Raw genomic sequence first — 19,036 nt, 5'->3', positions numbered from 1 at the left:
ATTTCCTTCTGAGCAACTCTCCACTTGCACGTGCACGATCCATTCCCATTCCGTGTTTTGGCTACAGAGTTTGTTAAGCGGTGGTAGTGCAGAGACCAAAACAGAAGGAAAACTCCTCATTTGACATATGCTGTTGACCGGAGAAAAGAAGGAAGAGGGTGTTTTTTTTCCTTCCCCAGTTTTAACATCTAAGAAAATTTCCCTCTTTTTTTTCTTCATTTGTGTCCAGAGAGGCCATCACCTGTTGAATAGACTCCATTGTTAATCCTACAGTCTTCGGTCCTCACAGAGTCTACTAATTCCTCCTCTGAATCCTCCTCCTCTTCTTCCTCTGGGGCTGACAGACTGGATGTGGGGCCTTTACATATTTTTAAGTGGCGAGTGAGGTGATATTTGGTTAGATAAGCCTTGGTGCATTTTTCACAGACATAGTCTCTCTTTCCTTCATGTGAATTGAGATGCTTCTTCAGGTGATTTGTCCTCAGGAACAGCTTGTCACACTTGGGGCACTTGATCTGCCGTTCTCTGCAAGCAAGACATGAAAAAGTTAGTTTGCTCCTGCCCCAAGGCAGCTGATACTGTAACAAATAGTGGGGAGATGGTGACAGGAAGGGTGAAAAGGTCAATCTTGTAAATCTTACTTTCAATATACTTGAAGAAGCAGCAGACCAGAAATAACAGCACTACTGTGGCACTAAAATGTAAATACTGCTCAGTTTTCTCCCACACAGTACCTACACAAACCCCTTCTTCTCTGCTCCCCCCAGATGTCATTGCCAAAAGTCAGGCTTTTTGCATTATCTGTTCACTTGCAACCACATGTTTTTCTTCTTGATGATAAATTAAAGAAGAATGAATTCTACAAGAGGTTTGTTTGTTGGTTTATTTTTTGAGGGAGACCAAATTCTGTTAAGGTCCATGTTTTGGCAAAGGCAGAGGTGTTGCCATGGTGGGAAGGTTAGTTTCCCTCCTTCCCACCCTGCATAAAGGAGGTGGAAAAAAAGAACAACAACAACAAAAAAGAAAAGAAAGCTGCTGAGTGTTAACAACCCTCAGTCTGTAAATGCTAAGCAGAGGCTAACCAGACTGCAGCAGTCAAATTCTGTAGATGTTGTGCAGAACACCTCCCAGCAGTCGTGCTCCTGGCTCCAGCTATAAGAACAAGCAGCAAAGCAAGTCTGTCTGTCTGCCTCTCTTTCTCATGCTAGCTGCACGATGCTGTCTCCCAGAAGCAGCAATCGATTCCAAGTAAGTACGAGAACCAGATGCTGAAAACAAAATAAGCAGAGGGACTGGTTGTAACTGAACAGGAGGGAGAGATTCTCACAGCAAAAGGAAAGATCTGCCCTCGCAGAGCTTGCTGGAGGGGCCTGGGGATCTGCCCTGAGGAGGAGCAGGAGACCAAGTGCATGAATGAGACCTATGGGGAGGTTAAGAGCTGCATCCCACCCCCGGTGCAAACAGAGAGGGAAACATAACAAGCTACTCAGTGAGAATAGCATTGAATTTATGAATTTTCATGGTGATGTTGGGACACGGAAACAATTCTCAGCAGAGAACTAAATGTAAATAAATTAACCCCCTCTCTCTACAAAATGGTGAGCACTGCAGAATGCCGTTTCACAAGACCAGGTGCACACCTGGAATTTACTGTGTCATTAAAATATTGCAGACACTAGAACAGGCCAACTTCAGCCAGCAACAAGGAATTTGTCCAGATTGATTTTTCCATCATTCTAGAGGATGAACCCTACACTCCTTAGGCCAAACTATTTGCAAACTGGAGACTCTCTCTCGGGCTGCTCTGCTTCGTTGTGTATTGCAGTGGCCAGTCCAGCCCATCCTGTGAGATCACTTACTGTGTGTGAGTGAGTACGTGCTGCTTGAGGTCCTGCCTCCGCATGAACAGCTTCTCACAGTAATCGCACTTCAGATTCTTCTCCCCGGTGTGGATGACCATGTGCGATTCCAGGTGAGCCTTCTGGGTGAACGATTTGTCACAGAGGGTACAGCGATAATTCTTCTGACCTAGGATTACAATTTTCCAGCAAAGACATTCAGGGAAATTTTTAACAAAAGTAGGGTTATCTAAGATAAATTATTGAATAAAAATAATTGTAGCCTCCTTTTTAATAGTTACCATGATAACCATACTGTGTATTAGCACATCCCCATCACTCCCACCGATTTCCCACAGGAACTGTATCTGATGCCTTAGCGGAGCCCAGGCACATTTGATGCACTGCGTTGCTTTTGTCTAGAAAAACAAATTCTCAAGCACACAGGTACAAAGTTCACTGGCTCTTTGGTAACTTCTGTGTTTTATCCTGTTTTCCCACTTATCTGCAGTTCTTCCATTATTCATTGCCACAAATAGTTCAAAGCCTCTGCACACCACTGAATTCAGACTAAGTGTGAATACCACTTGAATCCCTATCCCACTGCGTATTCTGGGGTGGTGTCTACCACATTTGTACTTATCAGTTTATTAAAACTCCTCACTACTGAGCCTACAGCTTCCTATGCTTGACTCCAGTGCACTGAACTCCCAATTTTATTGCCCTTTCAGCTTTGTGATTTGCATTCCTTGATTCCCAACAGCTATTTCAACCTTACTGAAATAAAAAAGGCAAAGATATCCACATTGTATATTGCTGGACTGTACTTGACCTTCACCCTTGCCCCTATCCTCACTGTTAAATCCATGCCTTTTCTTATTCCCTCTCTTCTTACACAGCTGAAAAATCTTTCATTATTTCATTTTCCTCTTAGCTCTCATTCACTGATCTTCTGGCAATTATTCCTTCCGCTCCAAAGCTGAGATATGAATGCCCACAAAAGTCAACAGCACATTCAGACATAAGTTTTGATGAGTGACAGAGCTGAGCCTTATCCACATCAGTCGACCTCTCAGTCACCAATTTCAGTCATGTCATTTGCTTAAGATGAAAATTCAGGTAGGAAAGAGGGGAAGAATCTCAGCCCCATATTTAAGTGGACAACTGTCTACATGACAAGCTCTCAAATCCAATTGGCTTTTTTTCTCATGAGCAGAAGACAACCCTTGTTTTATCATAGCTGCCAGCACTGGATCTGCTGTATGACAACAAAGGGTCTGTGTCTCCCAGATGAAGGCTGACACTTCTTCCCAACCGTACTCAACTTCAACTCATCAAATGCTCTCCTAGTCATGGCACAATCAGCCAGAACACACGTCTACATACTCTTCTATAAGCACCCACACCACTGACCCCAGCAAAGCCCTGTCCCACGCCAACCAGCGCTCTCTCAGGCAGTACCCAGGCATGAGCTGGGGTCAGCATAGACTAGAAATCACTCCCACAGACAGTCAGGATGCTGCCATTCTTAGAAAGGCAGGTTGAGGGAGGTGGTTCTCCCCCTCTGCTCTTGGAAGACCCCTTCTGGAGTAGTGTGCCCAGCTATGGGGTCCGCAGTACAAGAAGGACATGGACCTGTTGGAGAAGGTCGAGAGGAGGGCCATGAATATAATCAGAGGGCTGGTGCACCCCTCCTATGAGGACAGGCTGAGAGAGTTGGGGTTGTTCAGCCTGGAGAAGAGAAGGCTCCAGGGAGACCTTATTGTGGCCTTTCAGTGCTTAAAAGGGGCCTGTAAGAAAGATTGGGACAGACTTTTTACCAAGGTCCGTAGGGACAGGACAAGGGGCAAAGGTTTTAAAATGAAAGAGGATAGATGTAGATCGGACATAAAGAATAAATGTTTTTACAGTGAGGCTGGTGACACACTGGAACAGGCCACCCAGAGAAGTTGTGGATGCCCCACCACTGGAAGTGTTCAAGATCAGGTTGGATGGGACTTTGAGTGACCTGATCTAGTAAAAGATGTCACTGCACACAGCAGAGGGGTTGGACTAGATGATTTTTAAAGGTCCCTTCCAACCCAAAACAGTCTATGATTCTATGTTTCTAAGAGCTTAGATTTATTGACACAAGCCATTCCCTGCCAACTGGCCGAGGTATCGGAGAGAACACGTCCTACCCCAATGTTTTACTAGCACAGGCATCTCTATGAAGTCCTCTGCCCTTACCTGTGTGTATCTTGAGGTGTGTCCGTAAGTTGCTAGGATCACTGAAAGCTTTGCTACAGAAATCACACTTGTGCGGCTTCATGCCCATGTGCCCCATGAAGTGGACGTGGAGCTTGGAAGGGGAGATGAAAGCCTGGGGGCACATGGAGCACTTCCACTTCCTCTCCTTGACGTGGCCTGGCCCGTGGCTGCTGCTGTGCCCCTGGCTGGGGAGGTGGCTGTGGATGTGGCTGCTCACGTGGGCCTTGAAGTCCGCATAGGAAGCGCATTCTTTTCCGCAGTGGCAGATGTGCATGTCCGGATGTTCTGGGACACCTTTGGGCAAAAAGGCATCGCTTTTAATGAAGCTGAACAGAGCGTGGTCCATGTTAACACCATGTCTGTGGCAGCAAAGCCAGCTGCAGAGATTTTCACCCCAGCTCCGGTGCTTACTTTCAGCTCTTTTAGGTAAGTCACTTCCAATGTTTGGGAGGGGCAAACTTTGGAATGGTTTTGAGCACAGCTCCACCAAACCTAAATGATTGCTACCAAAGGTGGGGGAGGGTAGGAACACTTTCACTTAGCAAAACTCCCTCAGTGCCAGATAGATGAACAGAAGAAAACCAACTCTTTTTCTTTGAAACTGCAATCTTTTACTCCTGATCTGTAGAATTAGATAGTGAAATGTTTCTTTTAAACGATGGTACTCTTGGAGTTGTGAAATGCAGAAGTAAACTGTGACATGCACCACTAGGAACTGAGAAAGAACATAATGCACTCCCAAGTGACAGAGCCCAGAGATGGCACTAAAAGGGAATTCAAGCTGAGCACTCCCTGCAAAGCCAACGGAAATGAGCGCTTACTTACCAAGCTGTCGTGCGTAGTCCTGACTGTAATAAAAGAGAAGCTCATGTTCAGGTGGGATGTCCCGAGAGGTGCAAAAGTAAATTTTTCCATCATGAGGATAAGCTACCAGGTTCTGCTCTTCCCGGTTCCTATGGCAATAACAATAGCCATGAAAAAAAACCCTCCAGAAATAATTATTTTTGTGAGAGGAAAAAAAAAGTAATGAAGGAAATTCCTATAAATAGGTAATGAGAGAACATCAATGCTTGTCAGCCCATTATAAAAACTTTCATGTCTGTCACTTCTGTCCTTTTTTATTAAGGGAAAGGAAAACTGGACCTTGAGAGCCAATCTGCTCTACCAAACGATACATTTTTCACACCACTGCGATATCTTGCTGAGAAAATTATTAATAGACATTGGAGTGGGCTGAGAAAAGACAGTTTATGATCTCTTAAGAAACTACAAAAATACATATATTTCTCATACTAACTTCCTTAAGAAATAGAGAACACGAGAGAGGATTATCAGTGAAGTCTGAAAGAAAAATTATCTTCAAAAATAACTCTTGAAAAGCATTTCCAAGATGTGGTAATTCACCTTCTGAAGCTGTACCTTGCATTTGTTTGTTCTCAGTATCTGAAACCAGCAAAAGCTCTGCCCCACTGCAGTGGGGAATCAAGCATTAACTTCTTGACTCCTGCATGTGAAAGCAATTAAATTAATTGCAGGGGAAACCTACTTTGTGTCACAAAGCAATAGGAGAGGTTCACCCTTCTCAGTGGACCATGTGTGGAGCAATACTGAAGCCAGTCTGGATAGTTTTCATCACAGGCTCCAAAAAGACTGAAAAGGTCAGCTCTTGTGAGCTGTAAGAGCTTGAAACCCAGGGACACTTTGCTAATAAAGTATTAAAATCAAAGCGACAATCAACGTCATCTTCACAGATGTATCCAAAAGGAATGGGACATATGGAAGGCAACAACAAGATAATACACAGTCAGGTGATACAAAAAAAACCTGGTGTAAAGCTTTAGGACAGGGAAACGAAGTATGTGAACAGGTTTGGGGTGGCTTGACTACAGCATGCGTACTGGTTCCCCCATAACATTCTCCACTGGGTGCTCTGTTTCATTCTCCCCACCAGTCCAAGATGCCCAGATAACTCCCGAAGGCTCCCGAGCTCATCGCCCGTCTGGGCAGTCAGTGCAGCAGTGCACGTTCTCCAGCACAGCCTCCCGTGAACCTGCAGCTCAGACTCCAATCTCCTCACCACAGTACAGATGGTTCTCACCTGGCTTTGCGTACAAACATCATCCAGTTACACTCATTTTCATCAGTTGTCACGATGCAGAACTCCAGGACACCATTGTGATGGATCTACCAGGAAAAACAAATGCAATCTTAGGATGACACACAGCAACAAATACAGCGAAAGCCAGCTTCTTTCTTTAAGAGAGGACATGTTCACCTAGGACAAGCCAGGAGGTCTCCGTTGCCGTTGCCAATACCACAGCCCTGTTCTTACTCCTTCCGTTCCCCTTCACACAGGAAGCTTGACCTCTCTGCTACCCAGGAGGCTACAAGAACTGTTTATCAGCATCTTTCCCACACACCACCTCCAGCTCTCAGCGGAAACACATTTCACTGCTTTTCTACAAGCCAGGTCTTGTGATTAATAATATCTGGGCAAACAGTACATGTTTTATTTATATAGATCAATTTTAGTTTCTCAACATGAAATGATGTGAAAAATAAAGCTTTAAAGCAGCTTTCCTACAACAAATCATTAATCACCTGGGGGAACTTTCAGTAAACAGTGATACAAAACAAACAAACAAGTGCTGCCTAGTAATTAATATACAATTCCTCCTGCAAGTCCACACAAATACTGGAAACCACGTCCAGCCCTTTAAAAGAAAAGGCATTAAAGAAGTTCGTTGTACTTCAAGATTGATTACCAGCACATCACATGGCACACAGCTCTGCGATGCTGATATAAAGTATTAAACAATCAAACTGCAATCATTTTGATTTTTGGCAAGGATGACAATGTTAAAGCTGCTGTGTCATGTGGTGGCTTTCCCCAGAAGAAAGCGTCCCCGCAGACTCTGTGAGCCGCAGGTGGGCCTGTGTGACCACAACATCCACCGACCTTCCAGACGTGACTGGCTGCTTTGTCTGTCCAGTCGGCCACCTCCAGAGAATGGCTCTGCTGCCCGACCAAAGGTCCAAAACAAGTCCTTACAGGAATGGTTTCTCGTGTCCACACACCTATCAGTAGAAGACCAAAATCTGCAGAAATCAATTATTTAAACGACTAATCATGCATAACAAAGAGGTGGGAGGTTTATGAGGTAATGCTCCAGGGGTAGTATCTAGGCATAAGATCACCAAAGCTTCTACTTCACGTGTAAAACACACCTAAGGCAGAGACAAGAACCACCACCACCACATGACACTATTGGGAGCCGCTTTGTTGTAATTACAAATATTTATTTTGTTTGTCAAAAGCAAGTAATTTACTTTGCAGTAAGCTATAAAACTAAGATCCTAGCCACTTGTACCAATTAAAGTTTTCATGGCACTTTCTGCAGAAGCAGAAAATACTAGTGTCAGTAACTACATTTCGCCTACCTAATCCCCAGGAATTTCCAGAATTGTTGCTGGGCATTGTTAAGCAGCTTCTGCATTTCTCCCCAGAGGCAGCTGTATTTCTGTCATGGGCAGAGGGATTCCTGCGTGTATATTATTTATTATTAAACATTTATATATATATAGGTGTACATGAATACACTGAATAGCTTTTAGGAATAAACTGGAAACTAGTGCAGCTTGAAAAGAACAGATGTAATCTACTCTCAACAAGCAGCATGTCTCAGCAAGCCAATAATCACATTCTTCTCTAGCCTTCAGATCCTTAGGGTATTGCACTGTACTCTTCCATTTCCAGGTGACAATGGCGTGAAACACAGTAACAAGGTCCACATCCAATGACAAGGTCACAATCTACATGCCAAATGTAAATGAGTGGGGGGGGAGGGAAAAAAGAAAAAAAAAAAAAAAAGAGGCACTCAAGATCAATACTCCAACAAGAGCATCCAGAAGACCCACAGGTAGCAATCCAACCTGATGAACAAGCAGACAGAAATCTCCTCCATTATTTCTAATTGTTTTCTTCCCTCAAACTGCAATTGCTGTAACGTTTTCTCATCAAAGCTGTGCCTGGGCTGTTTAGCACATGATAAAAATAAACACCATACCTTGCTTGTGCTTGATCTTATGAAGTGTTTCAGCAACACTCTGTGGCAGCACCCTGAGACTCTAGCTGAAGCTTAAGCAGTAACCAGAGGACAAGAACCTCTTGCGCTATGGAAGTCAGGGTGATTATAGAAGAGGGAACGACCTCTCTGTTGCAGTGTTTCTTTCCCACATTAAAAGCCCTACGGTTTTGGATTTCAGGCAGTGAGTGTATTTTAAACCGCTACATAGAAATCTATAGTAATCTGATTCTTACCTGCTTCAGCTCCCATGATAGACTGCCGGAGCACAAGCTGTTTAGGGAGAGAGAGCCTGGCTCGGCTCTCTATCGGGGTGTCAGGGACAAACGTGACGGGCCCGTGATCTGGGCAGTCTGATGGATATGCCTTGTCACACAGTGTGCACCCTGCAGAAAGGGGAACGGACAACAGGAGTTAAAAAGATGCAACAGCCCCCACAGTGCAATGAGCTCCCAAACAACATGCTTCAGCTCAGCTCCTGCCAAAGGCCGCTTCTACCTGGTTTATCTCATCTGCTTTACTAGCTTTTACTCAGAAGAATATGAACCATGTTGTTACCATCAGATGGGCACCAACGTACACATCACTCACTGTTCCTATCCAATTCCAATCAAACATGAGGATCTCTGCCTGCCTTCCTGATGGTAAATTAATCACCTAGATTAATCACCTGGACTCTCAGACTATCCCTACAGAGGCAATCTAGCAATAGGGCAGAGTCCACTCTTCATCAAAACTACTGCAAAATGGATTCAAAGAAACGCAAGGAAGCTGGTGAGGGGTCTAGAGCACAAGTCTGATGAGGAGCAGCTGAGGGAACTGGGGCTGTTCAGCCTGGAGAAAAGGAGGCTGAGGAGAGACCTTATCACTGTCTGCAACTACCTGAAAGGAGGTAGCACGGAGGGAGTTGGTCTCTTCTCCCCAGTAACAAGTGATAGGACGAGAGGAAATTGCCTCAGGTTGTGCCAGGGGAGGTTTAGATTGGATGTCAGGAAAAATTTATTCACAGAAAGGGCTGTCAGGCATTGGAACAGGCTGCCCAGTGAAGTGGTTGAGTCACCATTCCTGGAGGTGTTTAAAAGACACGTAGATGAGGTTCCTAAGGACGTGGTTTAGTTCCAGAGTTAAGTTAATGGCTGGACTCAATCTTGAGGGTCTCTTCCAACCAAAATGACTCTATGATTGTATGATTCCATGGTAGTCTCTCCAGAGCTGGCACTAATGCTGATGATGGAAGAGCCATTTTCTCTCTGATCAGAAGTGAAATGACCTTTATTGGCAGAAAAATCCAAGCCATACCAAACCAAGCACTTTCTAACTGGTTATGTTTATAGAATTTACCAGGAACACAGGAGTTTTCTTGCATGTAGAACCTCAACGATATTCATATGGAAAGAGACAGTAAGGTCTTCTTTCTAAAATTTTTCTAAGTTGAACCCACACAACCCTTTCTCTCCATTTAAATTCAGACAATGTGCAGATTTTCACGGCAGCAAAAACCTGACTTCACTGCTGCTTTTGAAGGACGTACTGCAATAAACTCATAAAGTACACCTCTACAGGATGCCACTAAATGGAACAAAAACAAAAGCCCAAGAAGAATCAGTAGCATCGCTTTCCTAATCTGTCATTCAGCATAAGCACTGCTGAAAAATAAACCACTGAAAGTCTTCAGGCTAATAAATTCAGGGAAAAGTACAACATAAAATCCAGGAAAACTATATCATTTTAATTCTCTATGAATGGAGCAAACAACACCTACTCAGCAACCACCCTCATGATATATCATTCTTCTTCTGAAGAAAGATGCTCAGCTAAATGAGCGGGATCTCCACAAAGACCCTCTTTGGCTTCTTGGTGGCCCAGCTCCAGTATAAAGACCTACCACAGAAGTAGTCTTCGGCAGGCAGAAACAGCAGCTCCATTATCACTTGTTTAAAGAGATTTTTGGGACACTCCCTTCATACATGAGGGTACCAGAATCTGACCCCATACAAAGTGCAGTTTGAATGACTGCACCGTTACAGATAGGAAGGTACTCAGAAAATTATTAGGTCGAGCCTACACAAGCATTGCTTCATGTGCACAGATGACTTGTAAGAGCACAGCAATGACAACGACCAGCCCTGAGTAATGAGAAACACTATTTGGAACAGTTGGTTTTAAGCACTGCTTAGCACACAACACTACGGGTCTGCAGACTAGGCCCAAGGAGAGGCAAAGAGGAAGAAAGCAACTTCTAGGCATGTGACACTTTCACTTGGAAGGTTTAGGGACTCATATATATTTAAGAAGTTGAAAAAAAATTCCTACATTCTACAGGAAGCAAAATATACTGTTTCATTTCCTTCCAAAAAATGAAAAAAAAAAACTAAAACCAAACCAAAACCAAAACCAATAAAACCAACAATCACAGCAATTACTTCCCTGTAGCAAAGGCACTTCTTTAAATTCCTGCTTAGGAACAGTGTAAAAAGTTTTCTGAAAAAGGCCATGACTCCTGCCTTCTTGATGAGGAAAAACCACCAAGAGGCTCTAAAACAACTCTTCCTCCTTTTTGTCACCCATCTGGGCACAAATTCCTGTTTTATTCAGGAGAAGTTTAAAAAAACCAACAAGTTAAAATTTAAACCTTCCTATTTTGTAAATCACATAAAAGCACAACGCATGCAATAGCTGTTAGAACATCCTACCAATGAGGTGCATCATCTGGGAAACATCTTAGGACTATTTTGAGTATAGTGACCATAAGCTGGCACATCAAATCTCACTTCAGTGAATAAGAGAAGTGATTTCACCACGAGCATGTCGGATATCATAGTATTTTGATCGTTATTTGTTCAACACGCAACAGATGCTTGTAAGAAATTCTGAGTGCATCAACTGTAAAACTCTTCCTCTAAGAATGGTAAATTCATCATAGTTCTACACCCACCTGATCTTAAGTTATATTTTATCCCACAGAATAAAAGTTTTAATTCAAATATCTGACTAGACACTTTGCACTAAACTGAACCTCTCCCATTGCTAACCAAGGCACTATTTCTTTCCATTTCTTCAAAAATGTTTTGCAAGCAAAGCTCATCATAAGGCTCTGGCAGTTGCAGGGCCAGATTGCATGCAAGGGCAGCACTCAGCAGTGCTACTGCAGCTAATAAAACCAAATATAAAAGCTGGCCTTACGCTTCAGCAGCGGGAAGCCAGATATGCTGTGGGTGGAAGTTCAAATCTCTGTCCCAGCAAATAAGAACTTCACACTTCTCATACACTATTCCTTGAACGATGACAGGATTGAGAGAGTGCAATGTCCAGTGTTCCTCTCTTCCTAGGAGATCAAGTAACCTCTGGACTAAAGTCTTTTGATGAGAATAATTAGAAATATTAAAAACTTCCCTACCCCTCTGATCTTTTTTCAAGCAGGTCCTGTTGAGAACATTTCTATGATGATTGTTCATGGTTTAATAAAAATTTTGCAAAATCATCATACTCAACAACTATACCCACTTGACAAAATGTATGGCTTTGGGTGGTGTTTTTTATGGGTTTTCTTAACAGAGCAAGAAAAGCCATTTGTGATGTGACTTTAAAAAACAAAAGTCTCATTGAAAAGGATAATATCAGCATATCCACAAAAAGCAAGAGGTCCATAAAGAGCTCAGCTTCCAACCTCAAAGCAACATGGGAGACGGATACAAAGGGAATTATGCTAAAACATCCTATTATGTCTCCTTCCAACTAGTGCCATTTCAGCACAGTTAATCTGCCACTGCAGATGTTCCAGCTTTCCTGGACCTGTTAAATAATTAAGTTTATTTCACCAGAAATCTGTAAGACTAGCAACAAGAGTCCTGTCATCCCACCATTCAACAGCTACATAAAAAACCCTGCCCCAAGAAAGCAGGAAACGTCTACTCACATATTGTAAACAAGGTTGCCATGTTCTCCTTGTTCGAATTGGAGTCTTCCATTTGCAGAGAGGATGGTACGAAGGCAAGATTGTCCGCAGACACATCCACGTGACTTGGTCCCATGGCTACTTCCTGGTTTATGGAAGACACCGTCACCGGCTCGAGGCTGAGGCCCACTTCATGCAAGGCTACCGAGTCCAGGGAAGCCAGGTTGTGTGAGGTAGAGAGCGCCACGCTCACAGAGTTGGTGCTCATGGCCACAGTATGAATGGAGTCATTTAGTGTGGTGTCCGATATTCCTGTCACCTGCCCGGCAATGTGGTCGGGCTCCATGACAACAGGGAGTTCCAAAGTGCTACCGTGAATGGGAATGACACCGCCGTGTCCCACAGCGTCTGATGTCAAGTTACTCCCCACCGTGTCTACGGCTAAAGGTTCATGGTTCCGGGAGCCGTTTGGGATCTGCGAATGATCCCCGGCTACATCGTCCATTGTAAGCTCCTCTGTCATCCCATCTGTAGAGATGGGGCTGGTTACCCTCGAAACGCTCTCCATAGTGATTGTAGTATCCAGCGCTACCTCATGGCTGTCACTAGGATGCAGGTTTTGAGCACCGTGCGTGTTCACTGTGCGGGAGTCCATGGACACAATCCCTGGTTCCAGCCCCACAGTCTCACTGGGCTGGTAGGGATCTAGGGCTGAGGGGTTGCTAGAGACTGACAAAGCCGGATTGCTGTCAACATTTATAGTGTTGGGGTGGATGTACTGAGGTGGAGGTCTGTCAGCCAAGTAAGATAATATACCTAAAAGAATGAGAAGGAGAAAGGGAGTGAGATGATATCAGTTTTCAAATATTGAACAAAGGTACCCCATCATCGCAGCATAGTACATTAAGACCTAGATCCTTGAAGACATTCTCTTTACATTATGTCCAATTAAAAACCACTAATACAAAAACAAGGCTCGCAAACGTATGCCAACCCAACACTCTTGTCAAAGTATCATTTGACAACAAATAACAGAGCTTCTATCCAACAGAACAAGTCTCTAATTATTTGTCAAACTCTGAACAGTCAAGTCTCTGGCAGCATCTAACCTAGGGCCCTCGGTACAAAGACTGAAACAGAAAGAGAGGCTTCACATTTTAGGCATAATTTTTCATTCTCAAGAAATAGCTCAAAAAGGATGAAGGACTGCTAGTGGAATCTAACATTTGATAATCCCTTGTTCATCTTTGCTAGAAGTAGCAACAGCTCTCCAGGATACACCCTTTTTGCTTTGGCATTTTAGTTTGAACAAGGACTACTTCCTTCCTCTAAGTGACACAATTGTCCATCTTGGAGATCATCAACTGCAATTCCAAAGGACCAAGATAAGGTCTCTCAAAGGTATCACAAGTCATCTACGCTCTTTCCTTACATGAAAGTATGTTGTTTCTCCTAAACTATCACCCAGTTAAATTTAAATCAGACACCCTACTATCTTTCCGGGTAGTTCTGCAAAGCTTTTCAACATCAAACAAACTTGGAATTTAAGATATGAAGAAACACCAACCTGTATTTACATACTACCAACTCTTCTTGCTGGACAAGGCTAAAAAAAAAAAAAAAATCTTGGGAGGAAATACATCAGCGCATTCAACTAAACAGTACTTCTAGCAGAAACAGAAAAAGATTTTGCAGATTCTGCAAGATCTGAGTCAGCATGTTTCTTTTTTGGCCTTGAACCCTATGAGCCCTACGAGTTTTCTGTTCAAACACGTCTGACATTATAAGCATGGATACTCTCTCTGCAACATAACCCCATTAAAAATGGTTAAGCCAAGAAATGGACAGTTTAATTTAATCAGCTGCATCAAATATTTCTGCATGCGATGCTACGCTGTGGCTTGAATGAGGAGGATGCTGAAAGGCAGTAAGACGAGTGATGGAAGAGCCCTATGAAACATCAGACTAAACACCAAGCAGACCAGAAAGAAAAATATACATTTCTGTATAAATTATTCCAGCTCAGAAGAATGGCAAATACCTTTGATCCTCAAATGTACTGTCTCCTTCTCTACTCTTTGCCCACAAAATGGGTAGGCATGCAGTGCAACAGAATAAGTTACTCCTAAGTAGTTGGCAAGTTCAGCCACAAGTCAATAGGTAGTTGGATAAGCTCTAGGCTGCTCTATTTCTTTTCCTATCCCAGCTTGAACCAACAACACTCACTAGGTGACCTTGAAAAAGTTTATCTACGTCCTTCCACCCTGTCAATCTTAGCTACAAAACAAAACAAGGGCTACATTTAAAGCTGGAATTTCTGTGTCTTCATATACTAACATGCAAAATTCTACATTTATACTCTAAAACACATGTGAGAGAGGAAACAAGATAGGAATCAGCATTTTAGGCCTTTGGAAATCAACCTTGAGCAAAAAAGAAGAAAAACTATGCCATGTGCTAAATGGATAGGAAAGAGCCCGAACTCCTCTTTTTGAGCTCTGAACTACTGTAACTTGCTATCATACACATATTAAGTAGTGCTCCAGACTACAGGAGAGAAGAGAAGAAAAAAAAAAAAAAAAAAAAGCAGCAGCTTTCAAACTACAAGCCATTTGAGTTGAAACCAGGCATGCCTTGTTTTCTGTTAATCTTAAAACCAAAGCAGCAAGAGGAGTGAACAGAGGTTCTCTTTAAGTAGAAGATGCCCTGCAGTTCTCTTCATACACATATGTAGCAACAGAGACCTGATAATAAAGGTGTGTAAATGACCAGACTCCAGACAAACTCAGGGAATTTACAGCTCTACAAAACAGTCAGCCTTGTTTGCTTCAGGACAGAAACAGGTGGCTCTTAAAAAAACTTCTCTTTCCGTTCCCATCCAACGGCACCGGACCACTTACCAGGTAGAATGTGTCTGAAATAGCTGCTCTCCAGGTGAGGGTATGGTGGTGGAGGTAGGGTGTAGTTTCTCTCTGGTATACCACACATCACTCCTCGATCCCCAATACCCATTGGGAGCATCAGAGACAAAGCAGAGGGCAAGGAACTCAAGGAGGGACCCAAGTTTGGAATTGCAACAGGCAAGCCTGCAAAAGAAAACACTCCTTTAAATTCAGTGGAACTACTTGAGCTAACAAAGAGGTTACTAATTCCACAGGAGCTCCCTATAGAAGTTTTAAACGGTACTGTCAAAGCAGTGCGGCAAGCTTCAAAAAAAGGATCACAGTTACCACAGCACTGAGCAGCGTGCCTGAATATGGCTGGATCTTTTTCGGATACATTATGTAGGGCCTGCTTCTACTTTACAACTCTAATGTCTGTGTAGTCCTCTAAAAAAAAAAAAAGTGCTAGCTAAACAGTTTTGCTTTACAGGTGAAAAATCATTATTTTCACCTGAGTGGAGACAGATTTGCAGCTCGTATTTCAAAGGATTCTGCTACCACCCACCCACAGTGCAAACCACCCCATTAGAACAAAACAAGACTCCCATTAAGGCACAAGCCTGGTAAACACACATCACTTGTGCTTTGCCCACAGAAGCAATGGTTTATGGTCCACCCTTCCCCAATTCTACACCCCCTCATTACCTGCTAAAGACATGACTTGCTATCAGAGCAAGCACTGCTACCCAGTTACGAACATTCCCACGGCAGGAAAACACAGAGCATGAGCTGCAATACCCTTTGTGGGAGCTTCCCCCGTTACCTGGTGCTGGTATGGCATTGTGAGTGGGCGATGCTGTCAATCCCAAGTGGCTCCCCGAGACCGGCAGGGCATTGCTTACAGAGGATGAGGTCAGCTGGTCCATCCCTACAGGACTCAAGTTCATTTCATTCATTCTGGGGCCATGGAACAAAGAAGGGAGGGGAAAAAGAAAGAGAAACAGAAGCAAGAGTATTCCTGATTACTGACTGTACTGTGATGAGGAAGGGCAGAGCAAACAAACTCAAAATCAGATATTGACACATAAAAACTCTGCCTTAGAAAGCTAAGCATAAAGTACATCAAGCACTCACACTGTGATCACATCATTATCAATACACATTGATCATAATAGATAGCAATAACCAGAATTTAAAAAGCCAATTCAAAAAGACAAATCAGACCATAGCTTTTTCCTCACCATCCAGAAACCAAAATCTCACTCCTTGTACTCAAAGGCACTGTGATTAAAGTACTGTGAACACAGATGAATTTTCACACTGAATGTCACCATTACTTGGACAATGGCTTCTATTTCATGACTTCTGGACACCACATTCACGTTCAAAAACCAAAGTCTGGCGAGAGGAGGGGAAAGATCACTTAAAGCTGGCAATGGACACAAAATGTCTAATGCACCATCCATTCGAACCAGGCAAATAGTGACAAGAGTCACCTCCGCAGAACAGCCATTGTACAGAATTTTAACAGTCTGCTTCAGTCTAGCTCTGCAGACATGGCTCACGGCCCTATCACACTAAAAACTGGCACCATGGATGGCGTTGTTTCAGAGCGATCAACCAGTGGCTCTCGAGTGCCTGCATGATAGCTACTCAAGTGGGCACACACTGCGCGAGTGGCTGTGAAGCTGCGGAAATCACAGAATCACAGAATGGCTGGGGTTGGAAGGGACCTCTGGAGATCATCTAGTCCAACCCACCTGCTAAAGCAGGTTCACCAGAGCAGATCACACAGGAATGTGTCCAGGCGGGTTTTGAATGTCTCCAGAGAAGGAGATTCCACAGCCTCTCCGGGCAGCCTGTTCCAGGGCTCTGACAGCCTTAAAGTGAAGAAGTTTCTCCTTGTGTTTAGATGGCACCTCCTGGCTTCAGTCTGTGCCCGTTGCCCCTCATCCTATTGTTGGGCACCACTGAAAGGAGTCTGGTCCCATCCTCTTGACACCCACCCTTGAGATATTTATAAACATTGATGAGATCCCCTCTCAGCTTCTCTTCTCCAGGCTGAACAGACCCTGCTCTCTCAGTCTTTCTTCATGAGAAAGGTGCTCCAGGCCCTAAACTCAAGTCCCCAGCCTTAGGAGAAAACATGCCAGCTTGGGGCACATCTGTCCCCCGAGGTCTCAAGCTGCACATGCAGCCCAAACCAGTCCAAGGGGATGGGGACACCAAGGAGACATGGTCACCTCCCACCTGTTGACACCTCTACAAGCTCTGTCCTGCATTAGCTCTGCCAACCTGGCACTCCTGCCCTCACACCGGCTCTAATCGGCGGTTTGCAGGGCCAGAAAGACCGGCTGCCCCCACAGTGGTCACAACGCCGGCAACAAGACCGAACGGCCCCCACGCTGACCCCAGCCTCTCTCATGCCCATGGCAAGCTGCAGGCCCAAGATGGAGCGCTGGAGCTTGGACGGCCGCTCCAGCAAGGAAAGGTACCACTCGCCCTGGGAAAACGGCCAAATACACCCAACTCACTCAAGTTAACCCAAAGGTCTGAGCCGCACAAACGGAGTCACTGACTTTCATCCCACTCCTGCCCAGTTTTCGCACCGTGCGTTCTCCGACCCTTGCCAGCCGCCCTGCTCGCCTCCGTGGGACGGCTTGGCAGGGACGGTGCCGAGGGGTGCAGCTCCCCGGGGGAACAGGGGCCATCCCACCCCTTCCCCGGCCCAAACGCCTGCAGAGAGTGCCGATGCCCGACAGTGGGATCCCCCGCCCCGGGACCGAGGGGTGGCGAAGCACCGCGGCCGAGCCTCGGGGCCTGCGGGAGGCACGGAACGCTTTAGGGTCCCCCTCCCCTCCCCGCCCCACGGCCGGGGTGCAAGGCCCGAGGTGCCCGTCCCCGCCCGGCTTGGCCGCGGTCCCGCTGGCCTCCCACGGCCGCCCCGGCCCCGGCGGACGCGAGGGCGCTCACCTGGGGTGCATGGGGCCCGGCGCCGGGGCGGGGCTTCTCCCGGCGGCGGAGCGGCCGCGGCCGCAGCCGCATCAGGGCCCTGAGCCTCGGCCCGCCGCCACCGCCCCTCGGTCAGGCGCCTGCCCCCGGTCCCAGCCGCGGCCTGGCCGCAACCTCCGCCGCCGCCGCCGCCGCCTCATGGGCGGGGCCCCGAGCGGCGCGGGCCCGGCCGCGGGCGGGGGAGCGCGGAGGAGGCGGAGGCGGGAGAAGGAGGCGCTGATGGCGGCGGCGGCGGCGGCAGGAGGGGGACGGAGCCCGCTTCCGCCGCCGTGCGCCACATCCAGGAAGCGGCGCCACCGCCCCGGGGCTCCCCCGCTGCCGCCGGCGGGGGCCGTGGCGGGCCCGGCCGCCTGCGCGGTGTTGTCGCGGGGGGGCCCGCTCGGGGGTGCCTGCGGGCCCCTCCCGGTTCCGTGTCAGACCGCCCCGTCCCTGACCTGGCAGCCGCCGGCCCCGCTGCCCTCGCCAGCGCCCCGGCAGCCGCCGCAGGGCCCGGCACCAGCCGCCGTGCCTGAGCCCGGGGCCGGCCGGCCCTGAACCTGGGCGGCGTTTCAGCCCCTTTCACCGCCACCTCCCCGCCTTATTTCTGCATTATTTCCAGCGCTGGGGAGGGCGAACGGGCTTGGGAGCTGCTCTGGTACATGGCAGTTCTCCCCTTTTTGGAGGAGCATCTTTGGTCGTGAGGCGTCATCCCCAGTGTGGTGGGCTGACCAGAGGGCCTTGATGTTCAACCCGTGGTTTCATGTTCTCTCAGAAGGACCTGGTGGTCCTCCGGTACCATCAGCCCGTACTTCCCCACAGCTGCCTTCTGGACACCAGCTGCTGTTCAGTTATCTGTGATTTACGGCTCACACGCACAATTCTGGCTACATTGCCAAGGGATCTCTTGATTTGCGCAAGTAGTTTTGCGGTTCGCTTTCACCTGTGACACGTGGATATTAAGCACGTAGGCTGCTCAAATCAATCTACAAGTTCCTTGAGTGCCGAGGTGAACAGCTGTTTCCTGAAACACCGTAATGTGCTTCTGTAATTTGATCGTGTCTGACACTTAAACGATGCCTCATTTAATGAGACATC

The 19,036-nt window shown here is 46.1% G+C and overlaps 1 protein-coding gene across 1 annotated transcript; it reads right to left on the bottom strand.

Moving 5' to 3' along the window:
* Nucleotides 1-52: 52 nt before the first annotated feature.
* PRDM4 (PR/SET domain 4) lies at nucleotides 53-18,065 on the bottom strand. The gene is made up of 11 exons (XM_065632855.1): nucleotides 17,924-18,065; nucleotides 15,774-15,907; nucleotides 14,969-15,154; nucleotides 12,090-12,884; nucleotides 8,410-8,559; nucleotides 7,048-7,166; nucleotides 6,187-6,272; nucleotides 4,914-5,041; nucleotides 4,068-4,382; nucleotides 1,860-2,028; nucleotides 53-525 (listed from the first exon to the last, which is right to left on the bottom strand). The coding sequence occupies exons 1-11, from the start codon at nucleotides 17,932-17,934 to the stop codon at nucleotides 216-218; spliced, it is 2,403 nt and encodes an 800-aa protein (XP_065488927.1). The 5' UTR covers nucleotides 17,935-18,065; the 3' UTR covers nucleotides 53-215.
* Nucleotides 18,066-19,036: the final 971 nt, after the last annotated feature.

Source organism: Caloenas nicobarica, chromosome 1 (genome assembly GCF_036013445.1).
Source record: "Caloenas nicobarica isolate bCalNic1 chromosome 1, bCalNic1.hap1, whole genome shotgun sequence".
Classification (NCBI taxonomy): domain Eukaryota; kingdom Metazoa; phylum Chordata; class Aves; order Columbiformes; family Columbidae; genus Caloenas; species Caloenas nicobarica.
Note: the sequence above shows the minus strand (reverse complement) of the source record. Positions and strands in the feature narration are given on the sequence as shown.